Source organism: Sinocyclocheilus grahami, unplaced genomic scaffold (assembly GCF_001515645.1).
Source record: "Sinocyclocheilus grahami isolate Dianchi unplaced genomic scaffold, SAMN03320097.WGS_v1.1 scaffold1133.1, whole genome shotgun sequence".
In the NCBI taxonomy this organism is placed as follows: Eukaryota; Metazoa; Chordata; class Actinopteri; order Cypriniformes; family Cyprinidae; genus Sinocyclocheilus; species Sinocyclocheilus grahami.
In genome coordinates, this window is record NW_015506312.1 from 261403 (window position 1) to 277715 (window position 16313).

Below are 16313 nucleotides of genomic sequence, written 5' to 3' on the forward strand. Positions count from 1 at the left end.
AATATGGACTAACCCAACTGTTGGGTTAAATTTTGGTTACATTTTTAAATGAGCTTTTTAACCCAACAGTTGGGTTAGTCCATATTTGACCCAACATTGGGTTGAAACAACCCAGCATTTTTTGGAGTGCAGGGAAGTATGTGATTTCAGATGTAGACATAGACACATTTTTACACATTAAAAAAAATATATTATAACGAATTGTAATTTATGTCAAAAAGAATGTATGACTAATACTAAAAATTGCTGATTTAGAAACACTGAATATGTAATACACATGAGGACATGAGAACTTGTCTGCCAACTTTTGTTAATGGGGTACATCTATGCATGGAAACCATCTGGCATGAAAGTTTTACTGTCATTTTATTGTAAAATATGAATTATTGTTTCAAGCGGACATCCGAAATCCACCAAACTCGAGAAATTACCCAAAATGTGTTTATGTCTCACAAACTCCAATCCACCCTGTTACATTGGTGCTACTTGCCCTTTAAATTCTTAAGCATGTGCCCTAAATCACATGACTTGCTGGAGTGAAAGCAACTCCAAACACAAAGTCACGAACTTTTCTTACTTTTCCTCAGTTTTAAATGGCTTATCTAAAATAGAGCAAAACATAACACGTCCACCCTGTTGTATCGCTTTATACTGGACATGAATTTTTTTTTTCTTTTATCTCTATTAATAGATTTGATATCTATTACAATTTTTAAATGTTATTCTACTGCTAGCATGTTCTGTCCATCCTGTTAAGGTCCACCTTGTTACAAAGTGCATTGTAAAAAATATCATGTGACAAATTTCCTGTATCACATGTGAAATATTTGGTCAGGATCATTAGATTACACTAGCCTAAGCTTGACTTTTGTGTTTTTCTAAATTAACAGACACTATCTCCCTCTGATAAGGCTAAAAAAAAAAATAATAACTGAAATTTAAAAATCTTTACAACAAACCTTCCCACTCCAAAATGCACCAAGCTTTCACAGCATCTAATCATGGACATTAATATTGAAGAGTGCCACTAGTGGATACTGCTTAATATTGCAAATGACATTCTAAACAGTTACATCCTACACTTCAGATGTCCTGTGTACGAGTACAAGATGAGTTAAGGCACTCAGTACTGTTATGAGATGACGGTTATTTCCGAAACGCTCAAGGGTCCTCAGCTGTGGGGTTATGTGAGATCCCTGTACCTCAGGACAGGAGATGTATACATTATGGGACTGCTCCATTTTCACTCGTGCATAAATCTTGGGGAGTTATCTTTATTGTCACTCTGTCTTGACCAATGCATTCTTGCTGAAAAAAAATGACGGATTACTTTTTTTAATTATTACTGAATTTTTGAATTTATAAGATTACAATTAATTAAAATACAACACAGTACATTCTGTATATTAAACATAATTTTATTTGATGTATTTCATACGTATTTTCTACACAGATGGGAAATGGCAAAGACAACACAATTCTCTCACAGAGGAACTCATTTAAAACATGAGTTTCATCCCATATTCAATTTTCAAAATTCAAAAAATTACATTCACACTTACCATACCCACTGCACAAACATACGGCAGATCATAACAAATATTTGCAACAGCTGCCAATAATATGTACATCAACACTGTACTGTGTCATTTGAAACACTATCGACTAAAAATTAAGTAGCAGTCATCGAGAGAAGGGGGCACATGCAATATCATTTGATGACACATGCACCAGTCTACTAAACCAGTCTTCAAAACCAGTCGCATTCAGGTCATCTTTGCATCCAATAAAATGTACTCTGTTGGAAATCCCTATTTATAACAAAAATATTGAACCCTAAAGATGTCATTAATGTTATGAATACAGTTCAAAGACAGAAGCGCTTTAGAATATAAAATGCACTTTGTTCACACAAACACACATACAGTATATATAATTCTTCAATCAGTTCAGTTTGGCAGTATTTTTTAAAATCTTTTTAATGATTAGTAAGCATTATGACAGTTTGTCAAGAAGCATAATTGAGCCATAAAACACTGCATAGAGATTTCTTATGGCTTAAGTTTGATTTCCTTTGATCACTGAAAACTACTAAAACTGCAAAACATCTAAGTGCGCAGCATAAGATAAAGCCAGCACAGAATAGTTCACCCAAAAATGAAAATTTGCTGAACATGTACTCACCCCCCAGTCCATTCAAGAAACACACATACAGTATATATAATTCTTCAATCAGTTCAGTTTGGCAGTATTTTTAAAAATCTTTTTAATGATTAGTAAGCATTATGACAGTTTGTCAAGAAGCATAATTGAGCCATAAAACACTGCATAGAGATTTCTTATGGCTTAAGTTTGATTTCCTTTGATCACTGAAAACTACTAAAACTGCAAAACATCTAAGTGCGCAGCATAAGATAAAGCCAGCACAGAATAGTTCACCCAAAAATGAAAATTTGCTGAACATGTACTCACCCCCCAGTCCATTCAAGATGTAAAGGAGTTTGTTTCTTCATCTGAACAGATTTGAAGAAATTTAGCATTACAGCACTTGCTCACCAATGTGAAAAAGTCCATCCCCTGCTGTGAGAGAAGCATTATAATGGACTCGTATTCTGCCCAGAAGCAACGGTTTAAAATTAAAATGCCTTGATGGATTTATTACGAACACGCAGCTTTTCACTTCACAAGACATTAACTGATGGACTGGAGTGGTGTGGATTACTTGTGGATTATTGTGATGTTTTTAATCAGCTGTTTGAACTCTCATTCTGACGGCACCCATTCACTGCAGAGGATCCATTGGTGAGCAAGTGATATAATGCAAAATTGGAACAAATCTGTTCTGATGAACAAACAAACTACATCTTGGAAGGCCTGAGTGCGTGAGGTGAACAATTCCTTTAACATAACAGTCGAAAAGTTGTACATTTCCCAACAACCAATGACACATCAACTTACCTATATTTGATATTTCATAAACATGCATGTTATATTTCACATTGTGCACTATAATTTTTTTTTGAAACAGCAGGGAGCCAGCCTCTGCTTCAATCGCATGTACAAATCAGCGTAACCTCTATACTGCTGTTTAGCTGTAGTGAAATGTGCTTCTAGATAACCTGCATCGCGAAAAATGTTTACACCATATGGGACGATTGAAAACATCAAATTTCATAGTACACTATTTTGGGTGAGCACATATGGGCTCGTATGTTTTACAAAAATAATCATCCATCCCACAGCTGGATTCCATTCTGACAAAAGTTGTACATTTCCCAACAACCAATGACACATCAACTTACCTATATTTGATATTTCATAAACATGCATGTTATATTTCACATTGTGCACTATAATTTTTTTTTTAAACAGCAGGGAGCCAGCCTCTGCTTCAATCGCATGTACAAATCAGCGTAACCTCTATACTGCTGTTTAGCTGTAGTGAAATGTGCTTCTAGATAACCTGCATCGCGAAAAATGTTTACACCATATGGGACGATTGAAAACATCAAATTTCATAGTACACTATTTTGGGTGAGCACATATGGGCTCGTATGTTTTACAAAAATAATCATCCATCCCACAGCTGGATTCCATTCTGATAATGACATGCAACACTACAATCAGTCAATTAACACATGCGCTGAACATAACATACTTTTTCCAACCAAACTGGATGGGGTGCGATTGAACTCGCAATACCAAATGAGGCCGCATTATCTCTAAACACTAATAACATCATTTATAACCACACCGTAGGCGTTTTAAGGTCATGCAATAATTCTACAGATTCCTAAAGGGCAAACAATGAGGAACGTTGCATTTCACACAGATGTATTTGTTTTCCCTGAAAGTGACTATTAATACTGATAGTGCTTCTGTGGCTTTCAGCCGTTGAGCTTCATATACTATATGTACGAGATGAGCTTCCCCTCTATAACCCCACTCATACGGGACCTTTGATCCACCGCAGTCTCTTAGAACATGACCTCCTCACAGCTGCCATAGTCGCTCTCCACCATATCTGAGTCAGCATAACTGTGAGGCGTCCTTCTAGTAGATCCAGGCCGTGTGGATCCGTCGCCGTCCGCGTATGAAGGCTGAGCCACGCTCAAACGCACACTGAGCCTCTTATAGCCACTGGAGACGTTGTCCAGGCTACAAGTGTGCTGAGTAGGGTAGTAGCTTATGGCAGTGTACTCGTTAGGGCACTGAGAGCTGGGCAGCGGCAGACCATCCGGCCCCAAGAAGTCATCTAAATTCTGATTGCTGTAACAAGGGGGTAATGGAGCGCGGCGGTCAGCACGGTCCAGTGGGAAAGGGAAGCCTCCGAAACGAGAGTTCCTGCGCGACTCTGTGGTAGCCGTCGAGTAGGTGCTTTCCACAATGTCAAACTGTGGGAACTCTTGAACCGTGGGTCGGCCGTAGTAGTCAGGATCAGCAGGATACACTGTGAATGAGAGTTATTATTAGAAATGGTTTATTTCTTGCAACTAGGGGTTGCACAAATTATTTGAGTAGTTCTGACAGTAGTGGATGAGTTGAGTCTATGTCAACTAGTTGTACCACATGATTTCACTTGCACTTAGTCTATACAAGTGTTCTACAAGTAGTGATGCACCAATATTAAAATTATATTTTCATGTTATGGCCGATAAACAATAAATGCTTGATATACACTACTGGTCAAAAGTTTGGGGTTGGTAAGATTTTTGATGTTTTTAAAGAAGTTCATTAAGGCTGCATTTATTTGATCAAAAATGCAATGAAAATAGTAATATTGTGCAATATTATTACTATTTAAAATATTTGTATTAACTTTTATTTAAATGTTTTTAATATATTTTTAAATATAATTTATTTGTGATGCAAAGCTGAATTTTCAGCAGTCATTATTCCAGTCTTCAGTGTCACAAGTCCTTCAGAAATCTCTCTGGTGTTTAAGAAACATTTATTATTATTATCAATAATAGAGTTGTGTTGCTTAATATTTTTGTCCATTTTAAAGTGTCCTTGATGAAGGATACATTTTTTTTAAACAAACAAAAAATCTTAATGAGTCTTAATGAAATCTTAAATCCCAAACTTTTGGACAGTATTTATTTATTTATTCTATATTGCCTAAATAATTTTTTTTCCATTTTTTTAAATACTTTTAAATAAAAATAAAAATGTAAAAAACAATTTAAATGCTACAAGTGAATTTAGGAATCACAGTACAGAATGAGATTTGTGTTATTAAACTTTATTAAAAAATAGTAAAAATTAGTAGTCATATTTAAGTTAAAAAGTAGACAAATTCGCAACTGTTTTTGAAATGCTTGAGTGTTAAAGATGTGCTTGAGAATTTTATGTCACAATTTTAAGTGACGTGACATGTGGCCAAGTATGGTTACCCATACTAGGAATTAGTGCTCTGCATTTAACCCATCCTAAGTGCACACACACAGCACACACACCGTGAACACACCATTTTTAGTGCGGCGCCCGGGGAGCAGTTGGGGGTTCGGTGCCTTGCTCAAGGGCACCTCAGTCGTGGTATTGAAGGTGGAAGAGAGCGCTGTACATTCACTCCCCCCACCCACAATTCCTGCTGGGACTCGAACCCGCAACCTTTGGGTTACGAGTCCGACTCTCTAACCATTAGGCCACGACTTCCCCAATAAATGTGATATACAGCTTTTCAAAACAGGAACACATGAGAAAGTGCTCAGTGCTGCAGCAAACAGAAGATATCATTGAATATGACCTGCACTTCCTTTTCCATTGACCTGCACAAGCACATGCAGCTATTTGCCCTGCAACGCCTTTCGTCTTTTATGATGTGACTAAATTCCAAATGAAGTGAAGTGCCTGTAGAAGCGGAGAAAATATTAATAAATAAAACTCACCTTCGTAGTCGTGCTCCCAGTTGTTTTTCATAATAGAGTCATTATCAGAGCTGGTGGAGGGTGGAGGAGGTAGATTGGGGGCCACGCTGCAAATCACAGGACCCTGAGGCCTCTGGGACCGAGGGCCAACCTGAGGGCCGAGCTCCCGCTGTTCACGAGGTTTGAGGGAACGAAATGGACTGTTATCCAGATCACCTGTGGAGCCAATCAGTGTGCTGATCTCCATAGGAGAGCTGATCTCAGTTTCTTTCATCATGCTTTTAGGCAACGTTGGGAAGTAGCCGTTGGAATCCTGCACGCAGCCAGACTTGTGCTTCTTATGGCTGACATAGTGTTTTCGGAAACACACAAAGGCCACGACGAGGAGGACAAGCCCCAGTATGCCTGCACAGATCTCTGCAATTTCCACATAAGAAGGGGAGGTGTTGCGCTCACAGTGGATGGAGTTTCCCGCAATTGAACATTCAAAACCTTCGCGACATGCATTGGGAGAGCATGCATTCTGACATCTGCAAAGAGAAGGAACAATTGACTGAATGTAGGAGTGTGTGAGTGGGCCACACTGATCTAGATATTCTCACACTCAGTCACAGATACCACAGATGAATTACCATTCAATGGAAACTTGAATATCTTCCTCATTCCAAACGTCCAGTGTATCAGATGCATTTCTTTTAAATTGTCTTTATGTATGCAAACAGTTATGTTATCAAGCTATCATCTGGCTGTTTCCACAACTCTTATTATCTTGAGAAATAAAGAGTATTTTATTTTTTTAATTCGTTCCATATTATTTAATCTGAGATATCTTGATATTAAAGAATGCTACTGTTAACTCTTTCCTTGGCAGCGTTTTTTTTTTAAAGTTGCCAGTCACCTCCAGCATTTTTGATAATTTTCACAAAATGGTCAGAATATTATGTTGTATATTATCGCCACCATATTGCTCAAGCTTTGGTGTTGTATATGAAAGAGGACAATCAATAATGTTTTAATTTGTCAACTCGAAGGCACACAGCAAATGGAAAACGCACATAACACATGTAACCTGTGTGGGCGAGTATTCATTCTCATGCAAATTAGTCCAACTTCTTAATGCCTTCACCAAGGACATAATATGCATGTGTGATTTCAAGAGCTTCGCTGTGTGAGTCTCACCTGTTTCCAGCAATTTGTGCAGAGCAGTTGCAGATGTACCCTTGATTATTTGGCATACACAAACCATTAGCACATGGCTGGGATGCACAAGGATCGATTCCATATTATTTAATCTGAGATATCTTGATATTAAAGAATGCTACTGTTAACTCTTTCCTTGGCAGCGTTTTTTTTTTTTAAGTTGCCAGTCACCTCCAGCATTTTTGATAATTTTCACAAAATGGTCAGAATATTATGTTGTATATTATCGCCACCATATTGCTCAAGCTTTGGTGTTGTATATGAAAGAGGACAATCAATAATGTTTTAATTTGTCAACTCGAAGGCACACAGCAAATGGAAAACGCACATAACACATGTAACCTGTGTGGGCGAGTATTCATTCTCATGCAAATTAGTCCAACTTCTTAATGCCTTCACCAAGGACATAATATGCATGTGTGATTTCAAGAGCTTCGCTGTGTGAGTCTCACCTGTTTCCAGCAATTTGTGCAGAGCAGTTGCAGATGTACCCTTGATTATTTGGCATACACAAACCATTAGCACATGGCTGGGATGCACAAGGATCGTCCGGCAGGATGCCGTTCTCACAGCGAGAGCCAGAGTATGGCAATGGACAGCTACAGTGAAACTCTGGAGGACAGATGGAAAAAATGCATCTTAGAGAAATGGACAAAATAATAATGACATTTCCATAGGAACTTCTCTGTGCTGAGATGAAAGTGTAGACTGACACTGGGGTATTGAGAAATCTTTTGAATGGAGATACAGTGGAGATTATTATCTCCCTAGCTTTATTTCCATATCTGTGTAGTGCTGCTTATATACTCCAAAGACACTACGGCATTTCAGTTTCTTACCAATTTGTTAAAGTACCTTGATTAATATTCAAGAATGAATTCCCTACTTCCAAGTTGTATAACATGAAACAGAGATGAAAACAAAAAGGTGAAATATGTAAGGGGTGAATAGATTTGCACCACTTTAGCACACTTTCAGTAACTACTTCCAACATTAGCACTGTAATAGACACGTAAAAGACACGTTCAGTTCATTTTAGTTAATGCAATTTTAAACTCACAATATCTTTTTTAAAATTAATTAACTAATGTTAATTTAAAATTAATTCATTTTTATCATTTAATTATTATTTTTTTTATTAAACCTTCTGTTTTTATTTGTTGTATACATTAACTAACGTTAACAATTTAAAAGTATTGTAAAGTGTCACCAATTCATTTTTTTTATTATTATTTTCAGCGCAAACCTTTTCTGTTTTTATTATTTCTACACATGATTTTTTTGTAAATGCATTTCATTTTACAGTGATGTTTGTGTACATTTTCTAGTGATCATGGCAGCAGTAATTCATCATATGCTGATTAAATGATGTAGCATTATAATCATCCATATATCAAAACTCAGGTTGTAGACAAGCAAGATGGGAAACTACATTGTGTGCAAAACAATGAAGAATGTGTGTCCATTGCTTTCCCACCTCCACTGGGGTCTTCAACACAAGTGCCTCCATTCTCACAAGGATTGCTGGCACATATCTTCACATCAGAGCAGCACTGGTAGATCCCAAAGAGTCTGCCGGTCTGCGGGCCAGTTCCTGTCATCCCCTCCTCTCCTCTCACCGCCTCTCCGTTGAACTGTACGCTCTCCAAACAGCCGGTGAAGCCCAGTCCCACTGCATCTGTGCTGGGATTGGAGTTGGCCAGCACCAGGGCTCCACCGGACTGACTGAGCCTGCAGGGCTGAGGCAGAACCACAGAGTTGGAGTGGCTGGCATCAATTGCGAGTCTAAGGGTTGAGCCGTTGACCTCCAGAGAGACGTGGTGCCAGCGGCCATCAGCCACAGGGTGGTTGGCCACATGCAGACTGGCAGGGAGCATGTTGCCACATCTATATCTGAGCCACAGCTCCTTGTCCACCAGCTAGATAAACACACAAAGAGTCAATGATAAATAACAGTATTCATGATAAGATCAGGAAAAATCTTTTTTTTTTTAAAGTTAGAAATGAACTCTTTTTATTCATATCGGTTTCATATGGATTTGAAAAACTTTTATAATATTCTTAATAAAAAGGTTAAATCTACTGACTATACAAATGTCATGTGGTGTAAGCATTAAAAAAGCGATAACATATTTTCACTTTGAATTTGAATTTTCTGATTTGAATCAAAAAAGTGATAATGTTAAAAGGTAATTAATTATTCAATAATTAAAAATATGTTTGGGTGCAATTTCGCAACCTGAACTAACGTTGCCTTGTCCTAAAAAGGTCACATTTTCAAGGTCACATGACCTTGACACATAGTCATGAGGACTTTGATACCGTGGCTCCAGCTCATGATCACTACTGCGCTGAATCGGGCTCCATATGAATCACTATTGTGCAAACTCACCCCTTGTCCAAATACCCACGCTTGCAGTCTTTGCACTTGACCACTTGACTACATCTATGACGTATTTCCTGTATTTGGTCCAAGTGTTCAAATGAGTGTGTGTAGAACTTTTCATTACCTGATGGGACACACTTATAGTGTTGTAAAAATGCAAGTGTTTACAGAGCTTTATTTTTATTTTCAATTCTTTGCATTTTAAAATCAACTTCTAAATGTCTGTTCAGTAGTCCCTATAACAGATGACACAATTTCATTTTGTGGTGCTTCTAATTAAATGATAAAAAGCAGTTGCAAATGCTGTACAAAATAATTATCACCACTACTCATTCACACCAATAAAACGTGCAACTCTTTGTTTTACTACCAAATTATATGTAGCTAATATCTAATTATGAATAATATTTGACATAGGCTACATTGGGAAGGTTTCTGTGACCTCTCGCGAGATCTCGGCAAAAAGTCTCACGATTTATTTCCACAACATGGTGCATGATGGGATACACTGAGCCTCGAATACCGCTCCGCAGTGTGGATAGTGTGGATTTAGTGTGCGTTAAGGGCACTGCGCCTTGGCATTTTTAAGACAGTCTTGCACACTTACTTCCTGTCGCGCGCACGCGCACTCAAGTGGCCAAGACCACAAGTGTGGGTATTTGGACAAGGGGTCAGGCTCCAAATGTATCACTACTGCACCGACTTGCTCCAAATGACATCATTTTCGCAAGATGACAGCGGCTATGCTGGGATGTTTTGGCTTCACTTTTGTACAGTGAAAGGACTTGGAGATGTGTCGTCCATTTTTTTTTACAGTCTATGGTCGAACTACATCAACAAATTAACATAACAATCTTAACAAAGCTGTAAAATACACAGATACTCAACAAGAGGTTGCAGAGGTGGTTCAACTCCATAAAATCTGAATTTCAAACTTCAGAAGAAAAGTTCAACACTCACTCTACAAACATACACTTGACTTTATTTATAAACAGTGATGTTTCGGCCAACTTTTAGGCCTTAGACAAAAGAAATAATGTCTATGTTTGTAGTATTCATGTCAATGCATGTATGAATTTCATATTGAATGTATTTTGAAAAGACTAAAGAAAAATGAGCATCACGTCATTGACCCAGAAAAACATCTTCAGTCTGGAAAATATTTAAAAAACATGAAAACAAAAGTAGGCTATACACTTATTAGCTTTAGCCTGACGTCACATATTTTACGGACTGTGCCCAGGTTGCTGAAGAGCCAGCGAAGCTCTTGCTGGAGTATATTAGATAGGTTGTGTTTTTGCACAGCTGGAAGCGTGTGCTCTCTGCACTCGCTCTGTGGGAGATAAGTAGCCCTTTGTGTGCGCTAAAGGTAGTTGTGAATGACAGAGCTCACGGGAGAACGTGGTTAGTTCTCCTTCAATCACACCAACAACTTTGTGCTGCAAAGCATTCAAACAGACGCTGACATTATGCCTCCTCAGCGATCCACCCACAAATAATGGATCACTCACATATGCATGTATTAGTTTCCTGTTCTGTGCATTAAAAAAACATAGCTAGTGTGTGTGTGCACTTCACATTTGAAAGTATTACACTGATACAGAGAGTATGCATTATTAACAATCATCTCCTTCACACCAGCCTCTTAATTGCTGTGGCAGAATCTTCAGAGAGTTGTGCGATGTGAGAAGCCAAGCACAGAGCCTTTTGCTCTGATCTGATACCAGTCAGCCCATGGGTTTTGCTCATTTGCTTTCATTGGACAGAGCTGCTGTTTGATTTTGCTGTGCTGGGCTGAACTGAGTGTGCAGTGATGGTGGGGGTGAGATGAGCACAAAAAAGGAAGAGGAACTTTTCCCAAGAGAACTCAATGAGGGAGAATGTTCGAGCTGAGTTTTGGTTCCTCGAGGGCAATGCTGAGTTTGACAGGTAAGAAGGTTGTTTATCCACCAGAGTCCACATCAAAAAAATCAGCTAGCTAAACATTTATGGTTAAGCAAGCAATGGAGAGTATCCTTAAAGGAGGTGATATTCCCTGCCCAGTTATTTGTCTTGTGAAATGATGACTGCAGAGTATGATGACAAAAATTAAGCTTTAGCGTTAGTTCTGGCAGGTCACGTGAGTCAAGCTTGCATCAGCTGATTCTCAGCTGATCACATCTACCTATAGGAATACGACACCTATCGCGGCATTCCTATATAAGCTGTATTCAGTATTATTCAGCAGCTTTTTAGCTTGCTTCGGAGCAAATTACCCTCCTCCATCCCCAGCTCCACCTTTCGCCACAGTCAGGACTTAGCTTTCTGATATTCCTTGCTAATCAGACTCCTTTATCTTGAATAAAGTGTTACACTTAAATATCATTAAGTACATTAATGATATCTGCCTTGTTCTGTTCTGTTAACCCTGGGGGGGTTATTATTGCTGCTCTCCCTGCTCATTCATGACAGGCTGCATGGATGGGCAGGGAGGTTTTTTGCCCAGAACAGAACCATACCGCCAAACCAAACTTTATGCTAAGTATCTATCATTTTGACGATAGTGGTCCTGACAGAAATTAAATTCTGTTTTGTTGATATGGTTAAACTAACTAATATTCATCATCAATACACAATTCTCTGGAATATTTGATCTTCATCGGTCAGTCGTGGCATTCTGTGGCCAAATAAAAATCATTTCGACATCAATGTGCATTAATTTATTTGGCAAGCAGCTGTGTAATAAGTGAGATAATGTATATTGCGCTGTTCGTTTTAGCAAAATACACCATTTATGGATAGTAAAAATGTCCTGATCATCCTATATACATGCCTGTTGGCCATGACCGCCTGACTATTATCCCTCACTTGATTATTGTTATTATCCCTCAATGAATGATTGGACGAAAGCTCTGTTTCTGCTTTACTGTCCACTGTATTCATATAGGTAGCATGCTATTCAAGAAGTTCCACATTAACAAATAGCATGTGATTTAAACAGGAACAGGGTTGACAGCCACTGGATTACTAGAATAACAATTTTTATTGATACTTTTTAGTAGCGAATGACTCTGATGATGATTTTGTATGAATGTATTTATACTAGTTTGGGGTTAGTAAGATTTTTAAATGTTTTTAAGACATCTCCAAAAATACAGTAAAACAGTAATATTGTAAAATATTATTACAATTGAAAATAACCTTTTTCTATTTTAATATATTTTCAAACATCATTTATTCCTGTGATCAAAGCTGAATTGTCTGCATCATTACTCCAGTTTTCAGTGTCACATGATCCTTCAGAAGTCATTATAATATGCTGTATTAATTAATAACAGTTGTGCTGCTTAACATATTGATTTATTTACAGTCATTCTTTGGCAAATAGAAAGTAATAGAAACAGCACTTATTTGAAATAGAAATCTTTTGTAACATTATAAATGTCTTTACTGTCACTTTTGACCAATGTAATCAATCCTTGCTGAATAAAAGCATTAATTTCTTTAAAAAAAAAAATAATAAAAAAATAAAAAATAAAAAAATATATATATACTTACTGCCCCCAAACTTTATATATATACCATTCATTCTATCTACCCTCTTGGATAAAATGTTGCATTAGAATTTGGCCAAAATAGTGGATCTTAGATGAATCATTTTATACCATGCTGTTGGGAAGACTCTTGGCATCAGAATCGTGTCTGCGATGTCTTACAATGCTGGTAGGTTTCATAACAGACCTCCCGATGTGAGTCCAGTTAGAAGAAAAACCTAATTATTGCAGGTTGATTTATTACTGATGTGCTCAAAAGGTGGGATGTAATCCACATCACAAGCTGTTTCAATCCCTTCTGGAATGTGCTCCTGAATATTAATGCGTTTAATGCACAGTTAGTCGAGAACAAACGAGCTTCTACTGCAAACATTTGGACATTGCATTTGTCCTGTGAAGTTTCCTGTGATCGTTCTATTGTGATCTGGATGGCAGGGGCTTTTTGTATTTTAGATTTTTTTTACCTACAGCAATTCACACAAAGTAAGCTTTTTGTGCACGACACAAAAGAATAAGCTAAAGACGCTTTTGTCAGTGTGTTTGAAAAATGTCGTACCTCTAATTTTCCCCAGTCAGAGGCATTGGAGGACATCACTGTGCCCTCTGCTGCAGACGTCTTGAGTCGAAGGGACAGATGGAAGTTTTCTTTGCTCTCTTCCATTTGATAGAGGTATTTCAGATAACCCTTGCCGTCAAATCTCACAGCAGATTCTGCAACGCAGGAAGCATAAATACATTTGGCGAAATGTGAAAATTCAGTTTTGCATCACAAGAATAAATTACATTTTAAAATACATTCAAACAGAAAACAGTTATTTTAAATTGTAATGATATTTCACAATATTAATGTTTGACTGTATTTTCGATTAAATAAATGCAGCCTTTGTGAGCATATAAGTATTCTTTCAAAAGAATTAAAAAAAAATCTTTCCATCTACAAACTTTTGAACGGTAGTGTACGTGCAAAACGAAATAAGATATTTTGAAAAACTCTCAAACTGCTTTTTACCAGAAAATTAAAGCAAATGATGATCAGGAGCCTTAAAGCTCTAAAAAATAACAAAATAAAAGCACATTTACACTATCAACCTGTAAATACTACAGTATGTGTGTGCTCCTAGTGTATGTAAGCAACAGACTGAAATTAAAGTCATTATTCTTTGAATATCTTTCCCTCTGGCATAGCTCTCAAATCTAATTCATGTTTACATGCATTTAAATGTAAGGCACCACAAGGCATCAACTAGGTTTGATGATGCCAAATGCCATTGGTTCTTGCATGTCTTAAGTTTAAATATGAACAATAATACCAAATGAGATTAAAGAACGGACAATTTTGTGTATAGCAACTTTTTCTGATCATGTAACTTCAGACACATTAGAGTATAATGATAATAAAGTCATATAGACCAATGGTTCTCAACTTTTTGACTCCAAGGCCCCCATTGACTACAACAATATTCAAACGCCCCATGACTTTTCCATGTCATTTGTTATTAACTGGATCATTTTGGGGGGAAAAATTTTAATTTTACTCACAGCATAACTATAAAAATCTATATACATTATAAAACCATTATAAATACCCATTGCATTTAAATATTTAATTTAATTTAATTATTAATTTACTTTTCTAGGTCTAGAATTTACACTATTAAATGAGGCGGGAACGAGCCATGAGAATCCTAGTTTGTCAAAGACAAAAAGTTGTTGAAAGTGTGAATTATATCAAATGTCTTGATTTTTAATTGTTTTAGCTTATTTTAGAGCTTGTTTAGTCATATTTTAATATTTTAAGTCATCTGAACCTGGTTGAGAACCATTGATATAGACTATTGTTTTTGTCCTTACTGGAGCTTAAAAGCCCCAGGTCATTTGTGCAGCTTGAAATTTCTGTGAAACATCTCCTTTTGTGTTCCCTTGACAATGAAAATCTTATGGTCTTGTAACAACATGAGGGTGCATTTAATTTAGGGTGAACTGTCCCTTTAAAGCAAACCCAGAGCAGTCCAAATAAAGGTGCAACTAAGTGAGAAGCGTGATGACATTCAAGACCTCCATGTTTATCTAAATCCTCAGTGGAATCCAGAATAAGAAGCTGGTGGTCTAATTGCCTACCATTGCAAGAGCACACGCTCTCCCAGCTGTGCTGCGGAGTGATGAAGTTCGCCCGTGCGGTGGCGTAGTTACTCATTCTCCCCTGCCTCATCACTACAGCGTTCCTGCAACCCCGAGGTGGGCAACCAGCGCCCACACAACCATCATGCTTCAGTCTCAAGACGTTCAAACCCAGCGTATCTTCTACAGTTGAAAGGACCCCAGTGAGGCGCTGAGCAGACACGGGCTGGACGGAGCCGTCCTGAGCTCTCCGGACCAGCAGTACCTCCATGTTGATAGAGTTCGGCTGCTGTTGCAAGCTGGCAATGCGCAGCTCTTGTCTGGGGATGTTTAGCTCCAAGCCCAGGCTGCGCTGGAGGCCTCTCCAGTGATCGGACACGAACTCTTCCGCCAAAAGTCCAGCCAACTGCAACGTGAAGCCCTGATCCAGATCGTGTTTAGAGGGAGCCCAAACATGGACCTTCACTCCCGCCCAGATGTTAAATTTCCCATCGGACACGCTCACGTTCAAGTGGTACAGGCCTGGATCCAGGTTCTTCTCCACCACGATCTTTCCATCCACTGCGTCCATAGAGAACAGGCCTTGGTCCAGGCCATCAGAAACCAGTTTGTAAGATAGGACATCTTGGGGATCTTGGTCCGTGGCGTGCAGCTTGCCGATGACACGTTTCGAGAACACCCCACCAGCGGTGGTGATGAAAACCTCTAGCGGAGTCACAGTGGGTGGATATCGGCTCTGCTCTGTGATGTTGATTTTCACCACGCATATTGAGGAAAGAGGAGGGTGGCCGCTGTCAGTGACCTGTGGAGATTATATTTATGTGATGTGTGAAAAAACCATTGCGATGTGTGAACAATACACTGACCTTTGAAGAGTCGCTTTAAATAATTTAAGGCGGTGTGGTAGAATCACTGGTCCACAGATAACAATCAAGTTTAAGTCAGGTCGTATTGTCCCATACATGCTATATTCCATTTGAAGGTATAGTTCACATAAAAATGAAAGATTCTGTCATCATTTATTCACTCTATTGTTGTTTCAAACACGTATGACTTTTTGTTTTTCTTCTGTAGAAGACGTTTTGAAAAATGTCCACGATACTCTTTTCTATACAATGACAATGAATGGTGCTCAGGGTCGTGTGCGCTTTATAATTTAATTGAGAATACATTTCAACTTCCAATGCAAGTTTTGAATTAAAATTG

The 16313-nt window shown here is 38.0% G+C and overlaps 1 protein-coding gene across 1 annotated transcript in view; it reads right to left on the reverse strand.

Annotated features, from left to right (window-relative positions):
• Positions 1 to 3502: 3502 nt before the first annotated feature.
• Positions 3503 to 16313, reverse strand: part of LOC107567202 (protocadherin Fat 2-like) — a 48690-nt gene continuing 35879 nt past the window's right edge. Inside the window, 6 exon segments of the mRNA XM_016252843.1 lie at positions 3503 to 4450; positions 5892 to 6400; positions 7523 to 7682; positions 8548 to 8989; positions 13546 to 13700; positions 15108 to 15909. Coding sequence (XP_016108329.1) covers positions 3978 to 4450; positions 5892 to 6400; positions 7523 to 7682; positions 8548 to 8989; positions 13546 to 13700; positions 15108 to 15909 — 2541 coding nt within the window. The 3' untranslated portion in view covers positions 3503 to 3977.